This window comes from Antechinus flavipes, chromosome 1 (assembly GCF_016432865.1).
Source record: "Antechinus flavipes isolate AdamAnt ecotype Samford, QLD, Australia chromosome 1, AdamAnt_v2, whole genome shotgun sequence".
Taxonomy (NCBI): domain Eukaryota; kingdom Metazoa; phylum Chordata; class Mammalia; order Dasyuromorphia; family Dasyuridae; genus Antechinus; species Antechinus flavipes.
The window spans coordinates 83,554,573-83,577,188 of NC_067398.1; the positions used below are offsets into that span (position 1 = coordinate 83,554,573).

Consider the following 22,616-nt stretch of genomic DNA (forward strand, 5'->3'; position numbering starts at 1 on the left):
CCTTGTGTTACTTTAATAGTTGTGAGACTCTGGGACAGTGACTGAGCTTCTCTGAGGGGGATGGACTGGATCCAGGTCACCAGGCTTAAAGACCAAGGACTCAGCTGGTCCCGAGATCCTCCGGAGAGCTAGACCGGATGGTCTATTTTGGCACTCCAGAATGGGGGGCTCTAGAACGCACACTACCTTCCCTTCCTAGTCTAACTCCCTATCACTTTCCCCTGGTCTTTGGGCCCAAGCTGGCACAGCTGCTCGGAATCTGGGAGATGGACTTCATGACCTCTAGATATCTGGAGTAATGCAGAAGGGCCGAATGTGCCTCCAGCCCCTGTGGGCTGGGCCTTGGCCAGCACAGCTCAAGGCTTCTGTTGCCAAGGGAAGGAGGGGCTAGAGCATGACAGAACCCCCGCCTTAGGACTATTTGTGCTGGGCCCACCCACACTGTCCTGGGGCCCCAAATTATGACTTGTGGATTTAATGACAAAGCTAAGTTTGGCCTGACTTGGTGGTGATGCACACAAGCTTCAGGATATATGGCCGCTGGCCTGTAGGAGGGAGTGGGTGTGGGCAGGTTTCTCCTCTCCTGTCCCCTCCTTCCAACTCCCACCCCCTTCCCTTGCTTCTTTTGTGCTGTCCCTTCTCCTCTCTCAGGTCCCTTCCATTCCCTGAGCCCCACATCCACGAGCTCTAAAACCCCCACCTTCAGCAATGGCTTATCAGCTCAGCTTCCTGCCCAACCCGGGGAAGAGAAGGAATGACTTGAGACAAGGGATGCTACAGCCTTGGCTGAGAGCTGTCTTAGGGGGTGGGCGAGGGAGAAAGGGATAAGGAACAAGGGTGTGTCCAGAAACCCGAAGCTTGGCTGTCACCCTCTCTGCCACAAATGACAAGGCCAGGGATGGACCCGGCCATGCTAGAGGCAGATCTGGAGGAAGAGGAAAGGGCTGTCCAGAACTCCGGAGCTTCTGTTGCAACCAGGACAGGATATGGAGCCAAGGAGGAGGGCCCGTGGGGCTGACGCCAGCACGAAGGACAGATGGGAAAAGGGAACAAGAGAAAACTGGGCCTCAAGCTCCTTCTTAACGCCAGAATGAGAAAAAAGGAAGGGCCGGAGGATGGAGCTGTCAAACCTAGGCTCGGGATTATCTAAAACTTTGGCATTTAAAAAACATTCTGCACAAGCTCCATGAAGTAAGTGGTCCCAAGTATTACTGACTCTCGTTTATGGATAAGCAGAGCCCTTAGTGGTCACCCAGATGAGTCAGGACACTGAAGCCTACACAGATTAAATGACTAAGGGAAGGAAGCAACAGGGGCAGAATTCAAATTCTCACATCGGCTGACCTCAACCCAGCTTTTGAGCAACCTTGTACCCCAAAGCATCCTCCCTCGTCTCTCAGCTAGCTCAGTAGGTCCTCAGATAAGTGGGAACAGAGGTGCTACCATCTTTAAAAAGTCCTGTAATCAACAGTCTTCAGGGACAGCAATCCTTTCGGACCTGAGTGGTCACTGCCTCCATTTCCTGCATACTGACTGCCCAGCATTCCATGGCATTACAACAGAGGCTTGAAAGCAGAATTGAGCTATCTGATATGATGGAGGGGGAAACAGACTCTCAGTTTTCCCTTGGGCTTGGAATATGTTCTTTTTTGTGCCTACTGGTGGCTAATGGCAACTAGGACTACACCCTCACATTGAAGAGATAAGGTGAGAGGGCTACTTTCCAGTTCACATGGTAAGACATCATTATCTGGCCTCTTCCTCTAAGGAGGATCCCCCGAAACAATACCTCTGCAAATCAGAGAATCAAGGCTTTAGATTTGGAAGGAACCATAGAGAGCATCTAATTAATCTCATTTTAGATGGTAAAAGGGAGAGGCAGATGGAGGGATGTAGGTGACATGGGAGACAAGAGCACTGGCAGGAAGACCAGAATTTAGATCCTACCTCAGTCACTAACTTGTTAGGTGATCCTGGGCAAATAGCTTTTTCCCCCCCTGAGGCAATCGGGGTTAAGTGACTTGCCCAGGGTCACACAGCGAGGACGTGTTAAGTGTCTGAGGCCAGATTTGAACTCAGCTCCTCCTGACTTCCAGGCTGGTGCTCTAGCCACTGAGCCACCGAGCTGTTCCTGGACAAGTAACTTAATCTCTCTGTGTTTCGTTCACCTCCCTCACAGGGTTGTCATGACGATCAGATGAGATAGATATTCATAAAGCACTTTGCGAACCTCAAAATACAATATAAAGAAAGGCCAGCTTATTGTTATTAATAATCCAATCACAATAAAGTGGCTTGTTCAAAGTCATCCAGGTCACAAGCAGGAGAACCAAGCCTGAAACCTAGAACCTTGGCTTACGTGTTCCTGCCACACACGATCCTCTCTCCCCAGCCCCTATTGACTGTAAACAGTCCCCACGGCCGCCCGATCCAGGAGCACTGACCTCTGAAGGGCCTGCTCAGAGACAGGTGGCCTAGTGAGGCAAGAATGCTTTGTGCCAGAGACAAAGCCTAAGGGCAGCAGAGGCTCCGGAGAGGCGAGGAGCCCTGGGAAAAACTTTCCCCCTCCTTCCACAAAGAGACTGAGCTCTCGGTGGAGGTGGCCAAGGGCTGGAAGACCCCAGACTCCATCTCAGCAAGATGCCAAAGTGGGCAGTGGCTGGGGACCGAAGGGGTCGGGGCCACCAGCCACCACCCGGCAGAGATGGTCCACATTCCACCACTGACCCCAAGTGCTTCTACTCTTATCTCTGCTCTCCATCTGGGGAATCTCCGCATTCCCACCCAGTGCAGCCTGGGAACCACACCCTTCCCAAACTCCCCGCTTCCACCCAGTCAGACAGCGTTTAACTCTTCTGTTCACCCCGAGGTACCCATCTGCCGCCTACTCCCACATTCCTGCCTGGTACAGACCACTGAGAAGATGAGGCAGGAGACCACCCGCAAGGCTCAGGCTCCCCTCAGCTGCTTCTCCTAGAAAAGGGAAGTGGGGCAGCTACAGGGTGCAGTGGATTGAACACTGGCTCTGAAGTCAGGAGGACCCCTGCTCAAATCCGGCCTCAGACAATATCTACTAGCTATGTGACCCTGGGCAAGTCATTTAAACGCAACTGCAAAGGAAGGAAAGGGGGAAGGAAGGAGAGAAGGATGGAGGGAAAGAGGGAACGAAGGAAGGAAAGGAAAGAAAAGAAAGAAAAGGAAGGTGAGGAAGGTTAAGAGTGAATGCTCCGCGGGTCCTTCTTCTAGGGAGGGTGCTCCAAGGCTGCAGACAGAGGCAGGGGTGTGCCTGGCTGAAGGATTAGGGCCCTCCCCAGGCCAGAAAACTCTGAAAGTCATGGGCCCAACTCTGGTCTATTGGCAGTGGTGCCAGGAATGACCCGGGAACAAGATAAGGCATTTCTCTGGGCTTCATGCTGTAAAATGAGGGGACCAGACTAGATCATTTAATATTCTGATAACTACATTTCAGTCTAATAAAATTTAATTCTATGCATTTACAAAAACATGATTCTGAGAAGGGTTCATAGGCCACAGACTGCCCAAGGGGCCTTTGACACAAAAATAGTTAAGACATCCTGGACTAGACAAATGCTAGAACCTCTGTCCTGGCCAGGTAGAGTGACTCCAGGACTAGATCCTAGTTTGGAATGGGGGAAAGGGGGTTGAAGAGGGATTTGAGGGAAGGAAGGCCCTCAGTTGAGACAAGAAGAAAAGGCTGCATTTTTCCCATAAAAGATCTCAAATCCTACTTGGGTTGGAAGTGGCCTTTTGGCCTAAGAGCACTGCCAGCCCCTGCCCAAATCAGCCTTGAGTTCATGACAAAAAAGTGACAAGAAACAGAGCCATCGGTCCTTACTCTCTGAGCAGTTCCTCTGCTCGTCAAGGCCCTTTCCATCCAGGTTGAAGGACTAACCTTCTCCCAGTGCCCAGGCCTATGGAAGCAATCTGTGGACAAGCTTCCACTATCTTCCAACACTTATTGGCCCTGAAGGCCACAGAAGCACTGGAATCGGAGTAGGGTAAACAGAGATTTGCAAATACTGCTGCTGAACGGAGAAAGGCCAGGCCATTTACAAGCAGAGCTGGGAAGACACTCTTTCAAGACTCCATCACAGGGGATGCCTATGGGATTGGACTGGCTACCTGGAACCAGGGTAATTACTCACAGAAGAGCGCCTCCTTCAAGCAGAGAGCAGGGCAGGGCCCAAAACGCCACCGCGGATACTCCAGACAAACTGGATGGAAGAGGAAACTAAGTCATCTGCCCTATGGAGAGTTCATGCCTTAGCTGGAAAGAGCAGGAGCTATAGACTCAGGAGAATTGGCTAGGCTCGAGTCCTAGTCCTGGAGTTCCAGGTTCCTCTATTAGGAAAGTGCTTCCTTTTCTCTCCTTTTCCAGGGCCTTTCTGTCAGGAAAAGATCACCAGGAAGGGCTCAACTTCATGATCTCTCACAGTGGAGATGCAGGCGAGCTGAAAAGGTTCAGGACCACACAGCGTGGGGGTGACCTGTTTCACATATAACTAGCCCATATTTGGGGCTCCTTGTAAAAAAGGTTTTAGGAGGGGGTTGGCTCCTGGTGATTGAAGGAGAGTCACCCAGCAGGTGAGATTTTCACTGGATCACTGGAGCTTGGGAAGAGAGAGGAGCCGGCTTTCCTCCTGCTTCCTCTGGAAAGAAGACTGGGGAAGCTTCTTAGAACAAAGTTTCTTAAACTAGGGCACATGAACTTAAAAAAAAAAGTATCTTGCTAGCTGCATTGCTATATGATTTCTTTTCTTTGTTCTATTTATTTATTTTCAGCATTTAAAATGGATTTTGAGGAGTTCTTAGCTTTCCCCAGCCTGCTCAAGGGGTCCATGATAGAGGTTGAAAAGTACAGCCCCTTGATGTTCTCTCTCAGCGGAAAAACAAAGCTTTTCCAAGTGACAACTAGGGCTAAAGCTCCAGGCAAGGCACTGAGGTAAGCCCAAATACGTCAAACTGGCATTCCAGGTTCTGGGCTCTTCCCAGAAGTGATCAGGGGATGGGCTCTCCCGGCTTGTCCAGAAACCTTCCAACATTTCCAAACCATTGGCTGGGGCTTGCTTCCTCCGCTCCCAAAGACAGGCATGGGTGCAAGAAACTGGCCTGAGACCAGGCAGGAGCTGGGGGGGGGGGGGGTGTGTACGGGCCTGGAAGACGGGCCAACACTCTCCGGGCTCTCAATGTCCACCTCCTTTGGACCCCTCCCGAGGGCTCCCACAGAGACCCGATCCTCCTTCTCCTACCAGGGCAGGCAGTGTTCGCTTGCTGATTACAATGTATCTTTGCAAAGTAATCTCAGCTCCTTGGGAGTAACTTTGTTTAACTCCAGAAGCTCCAGAGGTGAGGGCTGGGGGTGGGCTTGGCCCGGGCCCAGCAGGGCTCTCCTCCAGAACAGGAAGCTATATCCCCATGCTGAGCCCCGGGAGCGCGCGACGGCGAGCACCTGGCTCTGAGAAGCGGGGGGCAGCAAGGTGCCAGGAAGAGAGCTGGCCGGGAATCGGGAGCTTGGACTCCAGTCCTGGCTCGGGGGGAAGTCCCTCCTTCCTTCTGGAGCCCCGGGATTTGCCCTGCAGAGCTGGTTCGGGGAGAGCAGCGTGGTGGGGCAGTCAGGGGAGCTGGGTTCAGACCCCATGTCACCACGTCCCCTGGCGGTTGGGACAATCTGCGGGCACTCCCTGCGGCTGGGAGGAAGGGGCCAATAGTCAGGCCCCGGGAACACGGGATGCTTGTTACCGCCAGAATGTAAGCTCCCTGAGGACAGGGGCCCCTCGCTGAGACTGGGCCCTGACCCACGGCGGGCATCCAACACATCCTCCCTGAACAACAGGTTCTGCCAAGCCGAGCACTCGGCTCGAGGAAGGGGCCTCCGGGCAGCGGGGAGGGCGGGACTGAAGGACGCGTACGCGAGTCCCCGGGCCCTGCTTCCAGGAGGTCTGGGAAAGGCGAGCGCTGTGGGGGTTTCAGTTACTCGGCTCAGCCCTGAAATCCAAACAATCTCAGCAGCCCACGAGACCCCAAACCCTGGAAGAAGTTTTCCCAATCAGAGGGCCACAAGAGCACGTGACAACCGGAAATACGTGGTCCAAAAAAGATTAGTGAGCAGGGTCACGACCCCACGGCTGTCCCGGTCTGGCTCCAGGAAAGGCCCCCCGCAAGGGCGCTCTTCCCCGAGGAGGGGGCAGGGGAGACTTCCTCCCACAATCCCCTGTCACTCCAGGACCTATCTCCCTTCCTCCAGAGCCCTCCCTCTTCAAGAATTTCCAATTAAAATGCAAATATCTATGGAAGGGTTTCCTCTGCTCAGCTAATTCCTGGGCTGAGAGCAAGGCCAAAAGCTGAGCCTGATGGCACAGAGGAAGAACAGCGGTCAGGAGCGTGGAGGCTGGACCCAGGCGTCCGGGCGATTTCCGGGTGCCCGGCCCTTCGGCCTCCTACTCGGTCGCGTGAAGGGCCAGACCAGATGGAGCAGGCTTTCTTAAACCCGCGGGGATTCATGAAAAATGTGGAGAACGGCATTGCAGGAGAACTGATTTCCTTTCGATTCTGAGCACTTTATTTTATGCACTAAAAGCCTTCTGGGAGGGGTCCAAGAAACCAAAAGGCTGAGGCGCCTCTGGCCTAGAGCCCAGCTTCTCAAACCATGGGTCGTGACCCCTCATGGGGACATGTAATAGAATGAGGGGTCACGAAATTATGATTGATTATCTGCAAATGTTTGATTTGTACAAATCAAACATTTATACACCTATTTTGTATAACTATATACCAGAGATCAGGTAAAAATTTCTCAGGCAAAAGGAGCTCGCGGGTGGAAAACATGTAAGAAGCTCTGGCCCAAAGAATCTTGGTGGTTTGGGTCAGTTCTGCAGCACAGAATCCCATCTGTTTTTTGACAAGGGCTTTTTGAGGGCATCAAGGCAGCCTTGCCAAGGTCTGCTGGACATAAACCTGAGAGAGACAGGCCTAGCTTTCCATTTATCTGTCAGCAAGAACAAGTCACTTTTCTTCTCTTGGTAGAAGCTTCTTCCTCCGTAAATAAGGATGGGAGGACCTGAAGAATCTGCCTTCAGAATATGGTTGGGGAAGGTGCTTAGGAAGTCCTTTCGTTTCTTTGGGCCTCAGTTTCCCTATTTGTACTACATGGGAGTTAGAATCACAGATGTTCCAGGTCGGAAGGAACTCTGGTCACTGAGGTCACTCTCCATCTGCAATTCCTTCACAAGATCACCCAGTGATGACTAGATGGGATAGTGTATCGTCATCAGTCTATGAGGTTTCATGACCTCATTTGTCCCCCCCCCCCCTTTTTTTAATAGTACTGATCACATTTGGCTCTGCATAATTTTCTGTGTCCGTCTTATCCCTGGAGATTTGGGTTTGGATTCCATGAGCCTAGTTAGGAGCTGTGTTTTAGCCTCCAATCTCTCCTACAGTATGGTTCAAGACCCTACACACAACAGAACTCCAGGAAGTGTGAGTGAAGGGAGAGAGGAGGAGCTGGTCTACCTGGATACTCTGGGTCACATCCCCTTCCTCCCAGGAATGAAAGGGTCTGTGCGTGTGTGTGTGTGTGTGTGAGAGAGAGAGAGAGAGAGAGAGAGAGAGAGAGAAAGGAAGAGAAGGAAGGAAAGAAGGGAAAGAGACAGAGAGGGAAAGTGAGAGAGACAGAGGCAGAGAGAAAGAGGGAGAGGAGAGGGAGAGAGAGAGGGAAAGAGGGAGAGGGAGGGAGGGAGGGAGGGAGGGAGGGAGGGAGAGAGAGAGAGAGAGAGAGAGAGAGAGAAAGGAAGAGAAGGAAGGAAAGAAGAAGGGAGAGAGACAGAGGCAGAGAGAAAGAGGGAGAGGAGAGGGAGGGAGAGAGGGAGAGAGGGAGAAAGGGAGAGAGGGAGAGGGAGAGAGGGAGAGGGAGAGAGGGAGAGAGGGAGAGGGAGAGAAAGAGAGAGAGAGAGAGGCAGAGAGCAATGTGGTCAGAGTCCTCGAGGATGCGAGCTCAGAAACGCCTCTCTCTCATGTACTGGACATTGCTCCCCCACCCCACCCTGGCCAGGCCCGAGATGCCCTCTGGGACAGACATCCCACGAGTCTCTGGGGCCCACGGCCCGGGCGGGCCCTCGCCAGCAGCGCCGAGGTACTCACTAGGCCGCTGAGTCGTTGAGCTGGTACTCCCGGGAGCGGCCAAAGCAGGCCTGCACACCATCATCTGACCACAGTCTCCGGATCACGCTGGCCAGGTCATCGGGCATGATGCCCTGCTCCTCTGCAGTGCAGGACAGGGCAAACAGCTGGCGGGCATCGTCCTGGGGGCGGGAGCACAGAGTCAGGGGGCCTTCTGGTGGCAGGGCCAGAGCGCCCCCACCTCGGACCTTTCCTCCCTTTCTCAGGGCGGCGGGTTTAAGACCCCCGGGAAGACACGGGCAGGGACTCAGCGAAGGGCCGAAGCCAGAAGACCTGGCGGTGACTTCCCCGCTGTGGCCCTCAGTTCTCCTCTGTATCAGATGGAGCCCATAACACAGGGGTCTCCCCCTCCCTCATGGGGGGAGAGGACACCATAAACTAAAGGGCAGAGACACGGGGGCCGGTTTCCTCGCTCTGCCAGCTGGGCAGGGGACCCTGAGGAACTCCTTTCATTTCTCTGGACCGGGTTTCTCTATCTGTGCAATGGCACAGACTTTCCAGCTGAGTAAGGAACTTCAGCCACTGAGGTCGAGCTCCCTCTGAAGCTCCTCCATAGGATCACCCTGGATGGCCAGAGGTCATCCGGAGCTGGGGCTTGTGGCCTTCCAGCAGTGGGGAAACCCCCCGCTGACACAGCCGGCTCACGGAGGGCCGGCTCTCCTCTCGGGACGCCCTTTTCAGTCTGAAGCCGCCATCTCCGCCCCCAGCTCCCACTCTGCCCTCTGGGGCCAAGGAGTCTCATCTTCCCTCCTGTACTGACAGCCCTTCAAATACCTGCAAACAACTAGCTATCATTCCCCACCTCCCACCCACCCAGTCTAGGCTTCTCAGGCTAAACATCCCCAGTTCCTCCCACAGAAGCTCCGATCTCTCTCATTCTGAAAGGAGAGGCAGCGTGCACAGCGAGACCGGCAGGAAGGCCGGGCCCAGGGCCGAGCCCCCGCCCGCACTCACTCTGGACCCTCCGTACGGACACGGGGCAGGAAGCGCTCCCGGGGGGCGCAGGCCCTGCCCTGCAGAGCCTCCGGTGTGAGGGCCCGCAGGCGCCCGGGGAGGGAGACGGGGCAGGAGGACGTACCGCTCTCGAAGGGTCCCCAAAGTCAATCTGCAGGTTGCCCATGGCCTTGATAATGGCCATGATGGACTGGATGGTGTTGCTGTAGACCACAGCCTTGTACTGCCGGCACTCCTCCTCCGAGTAACCGTCCTCGTGGATAATCCTGCAGGAGAGGGAAAAGTCAGACTTCTGCCTCTGGGCTGGACCCGCCCCCTGCCCCCCACCCAATTCTGCCCCCCCTTCTTGCTCTGGATGGCCACTGCCTGCTCTAGGCACACTCCAGAGAGAAGGCCGGGCAGCCTTCCTTCCTTGGCGCTGCCCCTGACAGCCCGGGCCAGGCCAGGTGCCAACATGCGAGTGAGACCGAGGAGATTCGGCCCGAGGGGCCATTTCTGTCTGTGTTACACCCCGAGCTTCACGGGGAGCGCGAGGTCCTAGCAAGGAGAGTGGGGGAACCGGCCTCCGTCTCCCGAGAGGAGTTAGCTGATCCACGGCTGCCTGGGTAAGTGGAGGCTGCCCACAAATCCCAGCGGTGGAAGGGGTGCAGAGACGGCGGCCCTGCCCATCTGGGTCAGGCCTCTGCGAGTGTTCTGTTGGAGACATCGGGCCCCCAAGATCACGGCCGGAGGTGGATGGCAGGGAAGGGGCGAGTCTGGCAATGACTGCTGCTGGCACAGTCAGGGCCCCTGCAGCCCCGGCTCTGAGCTCTCCCCGGTCTGACGCTGATGGGCACTGTGGGGTTTCTCCTCAAAAGAGCCCAGATTCCAGCTCTGATGCTCACCAGCTCACAACTTTGGGCAAGTTATGCCCCCAGACTTTGGTTTCTGGGGTTGTAAAATGGGGAAATCGAACGAGACCATTCTCCCAAGTCTGAGTTTTATGAACCCAGTTTCTCCTACTGCTCGATGGAGGAGAAGGCACAATCCCTCTGGGTTGGGGGTAAAGGAAAGGGGCAGAGAGATGGCCCGGCAGCTCTGGGGACACAGACGTGGGCCCTGGGAGCAACGGGCTGGGTCAGATCAGGCCCTGTGAAGTGGCTTCAGAACAGACTACCCCAGCTGGGGGGTGGGGGGGCATTTCACCCAAATCTCTCATTTTATCCAATCACTTTCAGACGACCTGCCCCAGTGAGCAAGAGCCTGGCCCACCGCTCGGTCTCGCCAAGGATCTTGGTCTCACCAAGGATCTCGGTCTCACCAAGGATCTCGGTCTCACCAAGGATCACAGTCTCACCAAGGATCACAGTCTCACCAAGGATCTCGGTCTCACCAAGGATCTCGGTCTCACCAAGGATCACAGTCTCACCAAGGATCTCGGTCTCACCAAGGATCTCGGTCTCACCAAGGATCACAGTCACCAAGGATCTCGGTCTCACCAAGGATCACGGTCTCACCAAGGATCCCAGTCTCACCAAGGATCCCGGTCTCACCAAGGATCCCGGTCTCACCAAGGCTCACAGTCTCACCAAGGATCTCGGTCTCACCAAGGATCTCGGTCTCACCAAGGATCACAGTCTCACCAAGGATCTCGGTCTCACCAAGGATCACGGTCTCACCAAGGATCCCAGTCTCACCAAGGATCCCGGTCTCACCAAGGATCCCGGTCTCACCAAGCATCTCGGTCTCACCAAGGATCACAGTCTCACCAAGGATCACAGTCTCACCAAGGATCACAGTCTCACCAAGGATCTCGGTCTCACCAAGGATCTCGGTCTCACCAAGGATCACAGTCTCACCAAGGATCTCGGTCTCACCAAGGATCTCGGTCTCACCAAGGATCACAGTCTCACCAAGGATCTCGGTCTCACCAAGGATCACAGTCTCACCAAGGATCCCGGTCTCACCAAGGATCCCGGTCTCACCAAGGATCTCGGTCTCATCAAGGATCACAGTCTCACCAAGGATCCCGGTCTCACCAAGGATCTCGGTCTCACCAAGGATCCCGGTCTCACCAAGGATCCCGGTCTCACCAAGGATCCCAGTCTCACCAAGGATCTCGGTCTCACCAAGGATCACAGTCTCACCAAGGATCTCGGTCTCATCAAGGATCACAGTCTCACCAAGGATCCCGGTCTCACCAAGGATCTCGGTCTCACCAAGGATCCCGGTCTCACCAAGGATCCCGGTCTCACCAAGGATCCCAGTCTCACCAAGGATCTCGGTCTCACCAAGGATCACAGTCTCACAGTCTCACCAAGGATCACAGTCTCACAGTCTCACCAAGGATCTCGGTCTCACCAAGGATCACGGTCTCACAGTCTCACCAAGGATCACAGTCTCACAGTCTCACCAAGGATCTCGGTCTCACCAAGGATCACAGTCTCACAGTCTCACCAAGGATCACAGTCTCACAGTCTCACCAAGGATCTCGGTCTCACCAAGGATCACGGTCTCACCAAGGATCTCGGTCTCACCAAGGATCACAGTCTCACCAAGGATCTTGGTCTCACCAAGGATCTCAGTCTCACCAAGGATCTCAGTCTCACCAAGGATCTCGGTCTCACCAAGGATCCCGGTCTCACCAAGGATCAGTCTCACCAAGGATCTCAGCCTCACCAAGGATCTCGGTCTCACCAAGGATCACGGTCTCACCAAGGATCAGTCTCACCAAGGATCTCAGCCTCACCAAGGATCACGGTCTCACCAAGGATCACGGTCTCACCAAGGATCCCGGTCTCACCAAGGATCTCGGTCTCACCAAGAATCACAGTCTCACCAAGGATCTCGGTCTCACCAAGGATCACAGTCTCACCAAGGATCTCGGTCTCACCAAGGATCACGGTCTCACCAAGGATCACGGTCTCACCAAGGATCACGGTCTCACCAAGGATCTCGGTCTCACCAAGGATCACAGTCTCACCAAGGATCTCGGTCTCACCAAGGATCACGGTCTCACCAAGGATCCCAGTCTCACCAAGGATCACAGTCTCACCAAGGATCACAGTCTCACCAAGGATCACGGTCTCACCAAGGATCACGGTCTCACCAAGGATCACGGTCTCACCAAGGATCACGGTCTCACCAAGGATCTCGGTCTCACCAAGGATCACAGTCTCACCAAGGATCACAGTCTCACCAAGGATCACAGTCTGATCAGTCCCAGGTGGCCGAGGGCCCAGGCCCCAGATCCACCATGTGCCCCCCACCCCCACAGTCCTACACACACACACACACACACACACACCCCTCTGCACCTCCTCAGTCACTTACTTCATCTGTTTAACAATTGTGCTCTTCCCGGACTCTCCGGCACCTGGAAATAAAGGAGGAGAGGTTGGTGACGAGGCAGGATGAGGCCCACTGCCAGTTGGGGTCTAGGGGGCGGCCGGGCTGCTCTTGGGGGGCTTTCATCCCTCCGGAGGGGCTGAGGCCTGTCAGTTAGAAGCAGGGATCCCCCCTGGCCCAGGCCCCAGCCTCCTTCCCATAATCCCCTCCGTGGGACCGTGCAGCCCGGCCTGGGGGCAGACCCTGGGAGATTCCCGAGCGGGACGATGGCCACGGGAGTTGTTTATCATCACTGTGTGTTCGTTGCTTTTCCCCCCGAATAATACTCATTTCCAGGGAGCCGGCCCATCCCATCACCGCGAGAAGGGTGGCACCCTGCCCTAGGGAAGGGCCAGTCGGGGACGGTACTGCAGGTGCCTTAACGTACATCCTGCCTAATCTGGACCACTCACGGCTCCTTCAGCACGCCCCATGCTTTCTTAAAGGAAAAAAATTCTTATTTTTATGACAAACATCAGCACGTCTACCTCTACAAAGAGCAGAAGAGGATGACGTACAAAGCCATGAATTTCTACAGCATCCAGGCTGTTCTTTCATCCCACATTTTCTTTTTTTTCCGTCCCACATTTTCAGCTCTGTTTCTTTTTCCCATCTGATTCACCCTCCCACCAAAGCTCTCCTTGCTAAGTCTCTGATGCCCTTCAAGGCCCGACTTCCCACGTCCTCAGCCCAGAGCACTGCTACAAGTGCCCGCTGACTGCGCCAGGCCTCCGGGGCCGCCCTGCACGTGAGCCACAATTATCAGAACTGGCGGGGCCGCGGAGATCACAGTCCCATCCATTCGATTTTCACGGAGCAGAAAAGGGAAGAAGAGTGAGATGGAAGGAGACCCACCCCCATCCTGGGAGGTGGCAGGCAGCTGGAGAGGGATGTCGTGCTCTTTCCACTGTCAGCCTGCCCCTTCCAGGCTCCCCACTTCCCCTGTCCAGACCGCTTTCCTGACCCATATCACATTTTGCTTTGTATTACAATTATGTGGGTCCATACCTCAATTTTCCCATCTGTAAAATGGGCTCTCAAGGTTTGTCGCAGCATTCAATCTATGATTCCGTGCCAGAGCCTAGGATCTCACTGCCTCCTCCCCACTTCCCCCCCAGCCCGGCGTCCTGCACTCGGCAGGCTTTGGTGACGGGACAGACGGGTGGGGATCAGAGGCACCCAGCAAAGCTGGGCTGGCACTCTGGGCCAGTGATGGAGGCCGCGGCACCCAGGGGAGACATTGCTCTCCCTCAGCAGGGGCCCCGCCCAGACCTGGAGTGCACCAGGCCCGGCTCTGCCCCCCAACTTCCCCGAGCACAATGGCAGGAACTTGGAGCTGAGGTGTGGCCCGGCCTGCCTGGCTTCCGGCCCCACTTCCCCTCGTCGAGAGGGTGGGGATGGTCTTCGGGCCTCTGAGGCTCCCTGGGAGGAGGACCCATCTGCAGGCCTTTCCCAGTCTCTCAGCTTCCTTCCAGGAGCCCCGTCGGCCCAGCCTGGGGATCGCCCGAGCAGGCGCCAGGCAGAGCGTCCCCAGCTCGGCGGTTCCTCCTTCCTGGGTGGCCTTGGACCAGCCTCCCCTTCCTTTGTACTAAAACTGGGACAACAAAGGCAACTCCCTCCTCCCCGGGACCTCCACAGAGCTCTGAGCCTCCCAGACCCACAGGAGGAACTTCTGTCGTCCCAAGGACTGGTGGAAGAGCAGCTCGCTCTTCATCCCACTCACCAGGCCAGGGGTGCTTCCTTAATTGAGGGGCAGGGAAAGGGGGGAAGGAGGGGGGACAATCTCTGAGCCTCAGGAGGGACCTCGGGGTCGCCGAGTCTGACCCCTCCAAATTTACAGCCGAGCTACAGGGTCAGAGAAGGACTAACGCCAGAATTCGAATCCAGAGCCTCCGACTCCAAATGCGGGGCGCTTTCACATTTTCCATACCGGGGTCTGCGCTAGTCTGAATTTCACACACACGAGACGGTTCTCTCAAGCCCCTCCCGACATCCTACACTAGGGCTTGCCCGAGGTCCCAAGCTGGGACGTTGAACATTTGGGATTCTCCACAGTTCTAAAAAAGGGGATGGAGGCTTCCCTAGCCCACCAACGGGGCCCATGGCACCAAGACTAAGAGCCTCCATTCTGTCCTCCGAGACTGCTCCCAGCTCTGACGATCCACGCTGTTCCTTCCTCTCTGCGGCCTCCTCATGGCTTCCACCCCCGCCCCGCCAGGGAAGGCCCCTGGGGGACCGGGAGCCCTTCTGGAGCCCTGGGCCCCTGCCCTCTCTTCAAGCTACAGAAAAGAGATTCAGTTTTCTTTGGGTCTCAGGCCTGTGGGGAATCCGAGCCCCTCAATAGTAAAAATAACAACGTCTCGTTTCTCTGACGCTACAAGTTTTAGAAGATGTTTCTGACATTCTCGGGAGGCGGGCCCTACAAGTACAAGGCCCATTTACAGATAAAGAAACTGAGGCACCGACGTGTTAAGTGACTCGTAGCTGGATCTTCAGATTTCACGTCGGGGCCTCTCCACTGACAACTTGTACATTTTGTAGCTGGCGCTGGCAGAAGACCCGGCCTGGCCCAAGGCTACTTCTAGCTGCTGAGGAGCGGGTCTTGCAGATACTGAGGGGCACCTGATGTTGCAGGGAAATCTCTGAGTTTTGTTCTGAGGTCTGCGAAATAAAGCATGGGGGTACATGGCCTGGAGCCCCCCGCCCCGACCCTCCCCCATGGATTAAGTAATACCGGCCTTTATGGCTCGGTCAACAGCTTCTGCCCATTTCGAGCTTTCAAGGAGACTGGCTTCTCCCACTTGCTACCCCGGAGAGCCAGGCAGCAGGTGGGAAGGTCGTTGTTATTTGGGGCCCAGACCCCTTTGTGGGTGCCGGCTGCGCCGCTGGCTCTGGGACGGCAGAACTGGCAGAGATTCTGTTTCAGGCCTTCTATGCACCGGACCTTCCCTATTTCTAACCAAGGTGAGACCTGAGACCCGGTTCTCTCCCCCTGAGGCTGCCCCCTCCCCCCTCCTCCCCTGCCAGTCACACAGCTTCTCCTGGGACTGGAGCAATTACAGACCAGTCTTTCTGAAGGCGGGCAGTGGGGAGCCCCGGTGCCCCCTGGGATCTACCACAAGCACAAAGCGGAGAACACAAAAAAGCTATCAAATGGGCATCTGCCACTCCAAGTATGTCATGCTGTTCAGCCGGCAGGGCAGGGCCGGAGGACTCGGTGTTCTTGCTTCTGAGCAAAATTAACTAGTTCTGGAACGGAGAGACCTTGCCCTCCTGCGGGATTTGCCTGTTTTTACTCTCACAGGAGGTCGGCGGGCCAATGGAGCGACAGCTCCCTGTACATAACTTGTATACAACAGGCAGTGAGCAAAAGAATGTTTATGCCAATTTGACAGATAGGGAAACTGAGGCCCAGACAGAGTAAATGACCTGAACATGGTCTACATGCAGTACGGTGCGTAGAGCTGATATTCAAACCTGGGTCTGCGGATCCCAAACCCTGTTTTCCCACTATGGCGCGGCTGCTTTTTTTGGGTTGGTCTCGAAGAGACCCTGAGCGACTGAGCCCCGGAGGGGGGTTGGCAGCCCAGCCCCGGCCCTGCTAGGAATCTGGGCTCAGGCACAAGCTGCCCTCTGAGCATCCCCCCGGCCAGGTGCGGCGGGGGCTGGGAACTGAACTCGTGCCATCCTCAGCAGCCAGAGCCTCACTCTGGAGGATGCAGTAAAACACTTGTAAAACATTTGCAAACAAAATTTAATTAAGTGCTAAGGGCCCTCCTTCCCAACTAGCCAAGGTCTTCTGGTTTCTCTCTGACTCAGGAGGGTTGGGGAGAGCCACAAGCTCCTGTCGTCTCCTGCTTTTCTTTTCTTTTTTCAGAAAGTCAAACTCTGTGCCCGGACAATGATCATCCCAGTGAATTCCAAGGAGTGGCCGGCGGGGAGGAAGGAGCCCGGGGAGGGGGACTAAGGAAGGTCACTGAATTCGGGGTCAAGCGCCCGCTCTGGATCCTGGTTCTGTTGCTTGTGGCCTATGGCGTCTGGGCAAGGGCCTTCTCTCCCCGCCTGGTTTCCCGATTAGGAGGTCGCTCTGCGGGGGGAGAGCTACAGTCCTTCTGTGGCTGTCCAAGGGTGGAGGGCAGGGAGAGCTGCCAGGAAGGCAAGCAACCAGAGCCTTCACAAATGGCACTGCCTCGATAACTGTATCTTCAAGTAGGGAAGGCTGGGGTGGGGGAGAGAACCAGGAATCCCAGCACAGACGTGGAATCGGGAGCATGTGTCACTTAGGCCCGGAAGGAACCTCGTGCATCGTCCGGTCCAAAGCCCTCGGTAACCAGCGAGTAACCCGGGGCCCGAGGTGGTTCTTCCTCGCCGCTCCCCCCCCCCCCCCCGCGCTTGCCCCTTATCCCGGGACGGCTGATCTGTGGAGGCCGGGGGGCTCTGGGGGACAAGGCTGGCCCGAAGGGAGCGAGCAAGTCTCAGGCTGACTCTAATGATCGCTGTGGGGAAAGCTCCCCCGAGGAGAAGGCCTGGCCCTAGCATCCGGAGCGGAATGGGGGGGGGTCTGCTGCGGGCCTGGGACCCCGGGGGATGAAGGCGGGGGGAGGCAGGACAAAGCCATAGCTGCCTCCCAGCGGGTCCTTCCCACAGGCACAGTCTGGCCTGGGATTCGGCCGAAGACCATCCGGGGAGAGGGTGCTGACTGGGACACACAAACCAGTAACTACCCGATACGGGCCAGGCCCAGAGAGCCAGAGAGGGCAAGGTAGGCTCGCGCAGCCTGGCACGGGGGCAGGGGGTGATGGCCACAGGCTGTGGGCCTCAGCAGGGGGGCCGCCTATTTCAACGGCTGGTCCCTGAAATCACAGGGCCCCGGGAAGCCCACTCAGACTCTGCGGGAGACTCATTCTGGTTTGTACTGGGCTGCAGCCTGGGCCAATCGCCAAGTGGCCCATTCTAGGCCTCCGTGAGGCAATGGGCCAATGCTGGGGATACACAGAGACAAAAGGCAGGACCTGCCCTCCCGGAGCTTCCCACCAATGGGGAAGGCAGCAAACAAAAGATGCGAGGGATCGGAGAGGGCCACCAGTCTGGGGGCCTCTTTCACGGATGAGGAAACCGAGGCACAGGGCAGCACCCACGGCCGGGCCTGAAGCCGGGCCCTTCTGATCCCAGGGCATTGGGCCTCTGTTTCCTGCGGACACCTGTGGGGCTGCCCGGGGAGGTGGGCTTGGAGGCACAGAGCCATCCTTGGCACTTCAGACCCTCACAGGCTGCCAGAGCTTCTGGGGCAGCTAAATAGGGCCAGCTGCCGTCCCTCAGACACATCTCCAGTTCACCAGGAAACAGGCTCCCTTGTTAATATTCTATCCCAATGCTCAGACCGGATCAAATGTCCCCTCCCCAAGAAGCTCTTTCGGGTCTGTCTTATCATCTGCAGAGGAGGGGGCGGGACGCCACGGCTTTTAAGGGCCCTGGCGGCCCAGCCTGCCCCGCTCCCCGTCTCCGAGCCCCGGCTGGGCTGTTTCCGCGGCTCTCCTGCGGCACCGCCGCGAGCTACCTGACCCTCACAGTAAGTGACCTGCCCTCCGCCCACGAGGCCTTCAGAAGTGACCGGAGGCGACAGGCTGGGGCGGAGCTCGGGAAGTGCCGGCTTATCGCATTTCAACAACTTCTCAAAGCGGGTTAAGGGCTTCATCATGACCGCAATCCCCAGTTCTCTTCTTCAAACATCTGCAAGTGCTCTCTCTCTCCCCAAGTCCCCTCGATTCTTATCTCCAGAGCAAACTGCAAAGGAGGGGGTCGCCGTCCGACTGTTGTAATGGCTCCCGGCCTCCACCCCCAAGGACGTACACGAGACCTACGTAACTCACCCGTCCAAGCCCACCTCCCCTGCCTCCCCTTCCCACCCCCTCAGTGCGGACGCTGCCTCTTCCACAAAGCATTCTTCCCAGGAAGGAGCACAATGCGTCCCCTCCTCAAACGTCTCTCAACAGTCATTGCTGCTGCTACGTAACGTGCTTAACTCGTGCTAAGTGATCTTCCCTGGGAGGCAGGGGCTATTGTCATCCCCATTTTACAGACGAGGAAACTGAGGGAACAGAGGTGCCCAGTCACACAGCTAATAAAAGTCAAGGGACTGGACTGGAACTCAGAGCCCCCTGGCCTAACATTCGGTCCCCTTCGCCACCTAACTGCCTCGACCTATATTACTTCTTGTATCACACTTGGGGCGGCTCCCCTTCCACCAGGCTTCTTGAGGGCGACGACGGGGCTATTTCCGTTTCTCGGCGCTGGCCCAGACCCGGCACGTAGCCGGAACCCAACGAACGTCGGCTAAATTGCAAGGGGCTTGAGACTTCTCCCGCCAATCCGCGGCCTCCCACAAACCTCGGCCCATACGGGCAGGCTCCAAGTGAGGTTACTCAGGCAGGGCCCGGCGTCGGTCTTAAAGCAGCTTGGTCCTAAAGTCAACTCCCACTGACGAGCAAGGGGCTGCAAGGAGGATCCCTGAGCCCAAACTGCCCCCAAGTCTACCTGCCTGAGGGGATGATCTTCAGCCCAACCTTGCAGGCTGCACTCCCTTCCACCCAACCTCCCTTCAACCCTTCCTTGACAGAGACAACGCCTCTCAATCCATCAATTCAACCACGCTTTGCTTCTCCTTCAATTTTATCCTAGAGGCACAATAAACCCACACTGTCACCCAAACACCCAGTCACCCCCCCAGCCGCCTCCCTCCCTTCGGAAAGGAGGAAAGGAAGCCCCCGGCCGGTGCTCCCGGCTAAGCCGACGCCAGCCCCGGGCCCGGCGACCTCGCCAAGGTACACAGCTCTTTCTGGCCCACCCTTCCTGTCCCGCTCTGGCCCGGGGGTCCCCGGAGCAGGGACACACAGATCCTCAGGAAACAGCGATCCCAGCCTCGGCCGGAATACGGAACAACGTGGGATTGGGAGTAGCCAAGCTGAGCAAGTACATTTAAAGGGACCTCGGATTGTTACAGCCAATTCATCCCCAAACAGATCCCCGCCCAAAGTGGGGGCAGAATCCAGGCCTCGGGGCCTTCACTCCAGTGCAGGGATATTCCTCCTCCGGGCATGGGCCTGACACCGTAAATGGGGCGCCGCGTCAGAAGCGGTACGGTGGCCAGGTCAGAGGGCTAACGAGCAAGTGCCAGAACTGGGATTCAAACCCGGGTCCGATCCCCCACCCAATTCTCCTGTCTCAGTGAAGAAAGAAACCGCGCCCCCAGGCTAAAGGAGCTCCCCCAGGTCCCACGGCAGAGCTAGGACTACTCCCTGCCGCCCCACTAAACAGGCAGGAAAGTGCTCTGTAAACTAAAAAATGCTTACGGACGACGGGGGCAGCTCGGTAATAAACGAGCTGATGTATGTAACTGCTTAGTGCTGTCTCATCTGGTCCTCCTCGGGACCAGCGACAGCTGCTGGGGCTGGGGCGCGCCGACACCCGGGGAGCCGGGACGGGCTCTGCTCCCCCAGGCCCGCGGCAGAGAGCAGAGCGGCGATAATCAGGCTTAATGAGTCTCTCCGGCGGGGGCCGTCGCACGGGGCTCGGGTGCCAGCAGGCAGGCCGGCTCCCTGGGCCCGAGAGGTGCTCTCTCGTGGCGGCGGCGGCGAGACAGATCCCAACCGGCATGTGCCGGAGGGGGTGCCTCAGAGGGGTGCCCCGGAATCGGCAGCGGGATGGCCTGGGCAAGGGGCTGGCCATCATTCGGGGGGAAGATTCAGGTCGGCTCATTCAGCTTATGGTTATACAACATTTTTTGTGTGTAGAGAGTAACACTGGGCCCGGGGAGAAGTAAGGAACAGGAAAAGGGGGAGGGAATTTGTTAAGCACCACATACGTGCCACATACTGTGCTAAGCACTTTACAATATTGTCTCATTTAATCCCCTCAAAAGCCCTGGGAATAGGGGCTGCTGTCCCCATTTTGCACAAACTGAGGCATAAAGCTTAACCGACTTGCCCAGGGTCGCCCTTTCAGGTCACGTCCAGACACAGGTTCTAGTGTGCCACCTGCCCGCCCACCAATGGGAAACGTAGAGGTAAAGGGCCGGCTGTCCGGGCACAAACACCCACAACCCTCATTCACGAGCGCGCAGCGGGGAGCGGTCCAGACCAAGAGCCTGCAGAGTGACAGGGCCCGGGGCAGCTTGCTAGGGGAGGCGGCAGGGGGGACAGGCGAGGGGCACCCGGAGCGCCACGGAGCGGACTTTGCTCTTGGCAGGCAATAGGAAGCCACGAACGGTTTTGAGTGGGAGGGACAAAACCAGATCTGTGTGCGCCTAAGGAAGAAGAGTCTGGCAGGACTAGGAAGGGAGGGAACGGGGTGCCAGGAAAAATGAAGGCAGGAGCCTACTGGGAGGCTGTGACACTAGTTCCAGGAGAGGGAAGGGAGAGGCGACGGCTCAGATTGGAAGGAAGAGGGAGAATTCCCTTGCGCTCTCTCGGGGTCTCTACCCCAAGGTAGCTGGGGTTCCAAGGCGGGGAGAAAGGAGGGGCTTGTCAGAAGCCTGGCTCCCCGGGGGACGTGGGGCGAGGGGCCGGCCAGCAGAGGGTGCAGAAGGGGGCCAGGGAGTTTACAGGATTTAGAGCAGGAGGAGACCTTGGCTTTATCCGGTACAAACCCCTCGTTTTTGCTGAGGCCCTGAGACACACGGCTGCCTTGTATATGGAAGCAGAACAGAGACCCAAGCTCAAGCCTCTCAATTTGCTCAAGTGCTCTTTCCACTCCACAGATCCCCTTCTTGGGAGAGAATGGGTCCGGTGCGGTCCTAACACCCCCGGTTCCCAGCTCAGAGCCGGGAACAGGCACCGAGCGCCGACTGGCCGTCAGGCCCAAGTCACAGGCCCGGGCCGCGTCGCCGAGGTCAGAGAGCCGCCGCAAGCCCCCGTTTACACCCAGCCTTCCCTCTTGCAGAAAAATGGACTCCAAACGTCTAATGATAGGGCTGCTGAGTCACATGCCTCGGGGAAGAGACATTTAGAGGGGGAGGCAGGAGGAGAAAAGCAAAGGATTATGCTAAAATTAACCTGTCGTCAAAACACAAGTATTCATTTTGCTGAAGAAAAAAGTCAGTGGGGAAGAATGTGCTGCAGAGGGCCCGGGAGCTGACGCAGCCAGCCTCCGCCGGGGACCGGGGAGGATCCAGGCTGTGTGTGCTGGCAGGGTGGGCAGCGGAGATAAGGCGGCCCGGGAGATCACGTTCCCAGATCAGAGACTCCTTAGCTGGGAAGGACCCTGAGGTCATCTTGAGACACATCATGTGAGGGCCTGCGAGGAACTGAGGATGTTTATCCCGGAGAAGACTCTCTGGGGCCACGACCAAGTGCCTCGTGGGGCTAAAGGGGCAGCCTTGGTCTGGTCGGCTCCAGAGAGTGGAAGGGGGGCTTCGGGGGAGAGAAGCAGATTCTGGCTGAATGTACGAGGGCCTCCCAACAAGGGGCGCTGCTCTAAAATGGGAAAACGTCAGTGGCAAGTAACGAGACCCCTGCCAGTTAAGAGTGTTCAAGTGGAAGATGAACTGTGGACGTTTCCTGTTTTAAGAGAGGCGGTACAGAATCCCAAGACCCAGAGCCGAGAGCCCAATTTCCCTCATTATACAAATGGGGAAACTGAGACCCAAGGTCTGGGATCCTGGCTCAGAGCTGTGTGACCCTGGGGAAATCAACGACCCTCTGTGACCCTGCTCTCTCCCTGCATTACCTACCACATCTGGCTGCCATAAACCGTAAATTGTTACCGAAATATGATTTATTATTACTCAGTCACCAGCTGGACTCAAGAACTTCCCAAGTCTCTTCCAACTGCAAAGGGCCAAACTTCTCCCAGCAGGAACTGCTCAGGGCTCCCCAGCCCCGGGACCAGCCCAGAGGGCCAACCGTGGGGCAGCTCCTGGGGCACAGGAACCTTTCCTCAGCAATACCTGATCTAAGATTACTGCGCCTTTTGCTTTTCTTTTTATGAAAAGCTTGCTGTTGGACGACTTCACTATAAATCTGTTAACATTTAATATTTTAAAAGTTGTCAGGAGTGCTTCATGGGGGTCAGAGGAGTTAGACATGCCCACCTGCCCTTCC

At 56.5% G+C, this 22,616-nt stretch overlaps 1 protein-coding gene across 1 annotated transcript in view; it reads right to left on the reverse strand.

Annotated features, from left to right (window-relative positions):
• Positions 1–22,616, reverse strand: part of GNAI2 (G protein subunit alpha i2) — an 85,986-nt gene that overhangs the window by 14,128 nt on the left and 49,242 nt on the right. Inside the window, exons 2-4 of the mRNA XM_051986151.1 lie at positions 12,466–12,508; positions 9,278–9,419; positions 8,161–8,321 (exon numbers count right to left, since the gene is read on the reverse strand). Coding sequence (XP_051842111.1) covers positions 8,161–8,321; positions 9,278–9,419; positions 12,466–12,508 — 346 coding nt within the window. The remainder of the gene's footprint in view (positions 1–8,160; positions 8,322–9,277; positions 9,420–12,465; positions 12,509–22,616) is intronic.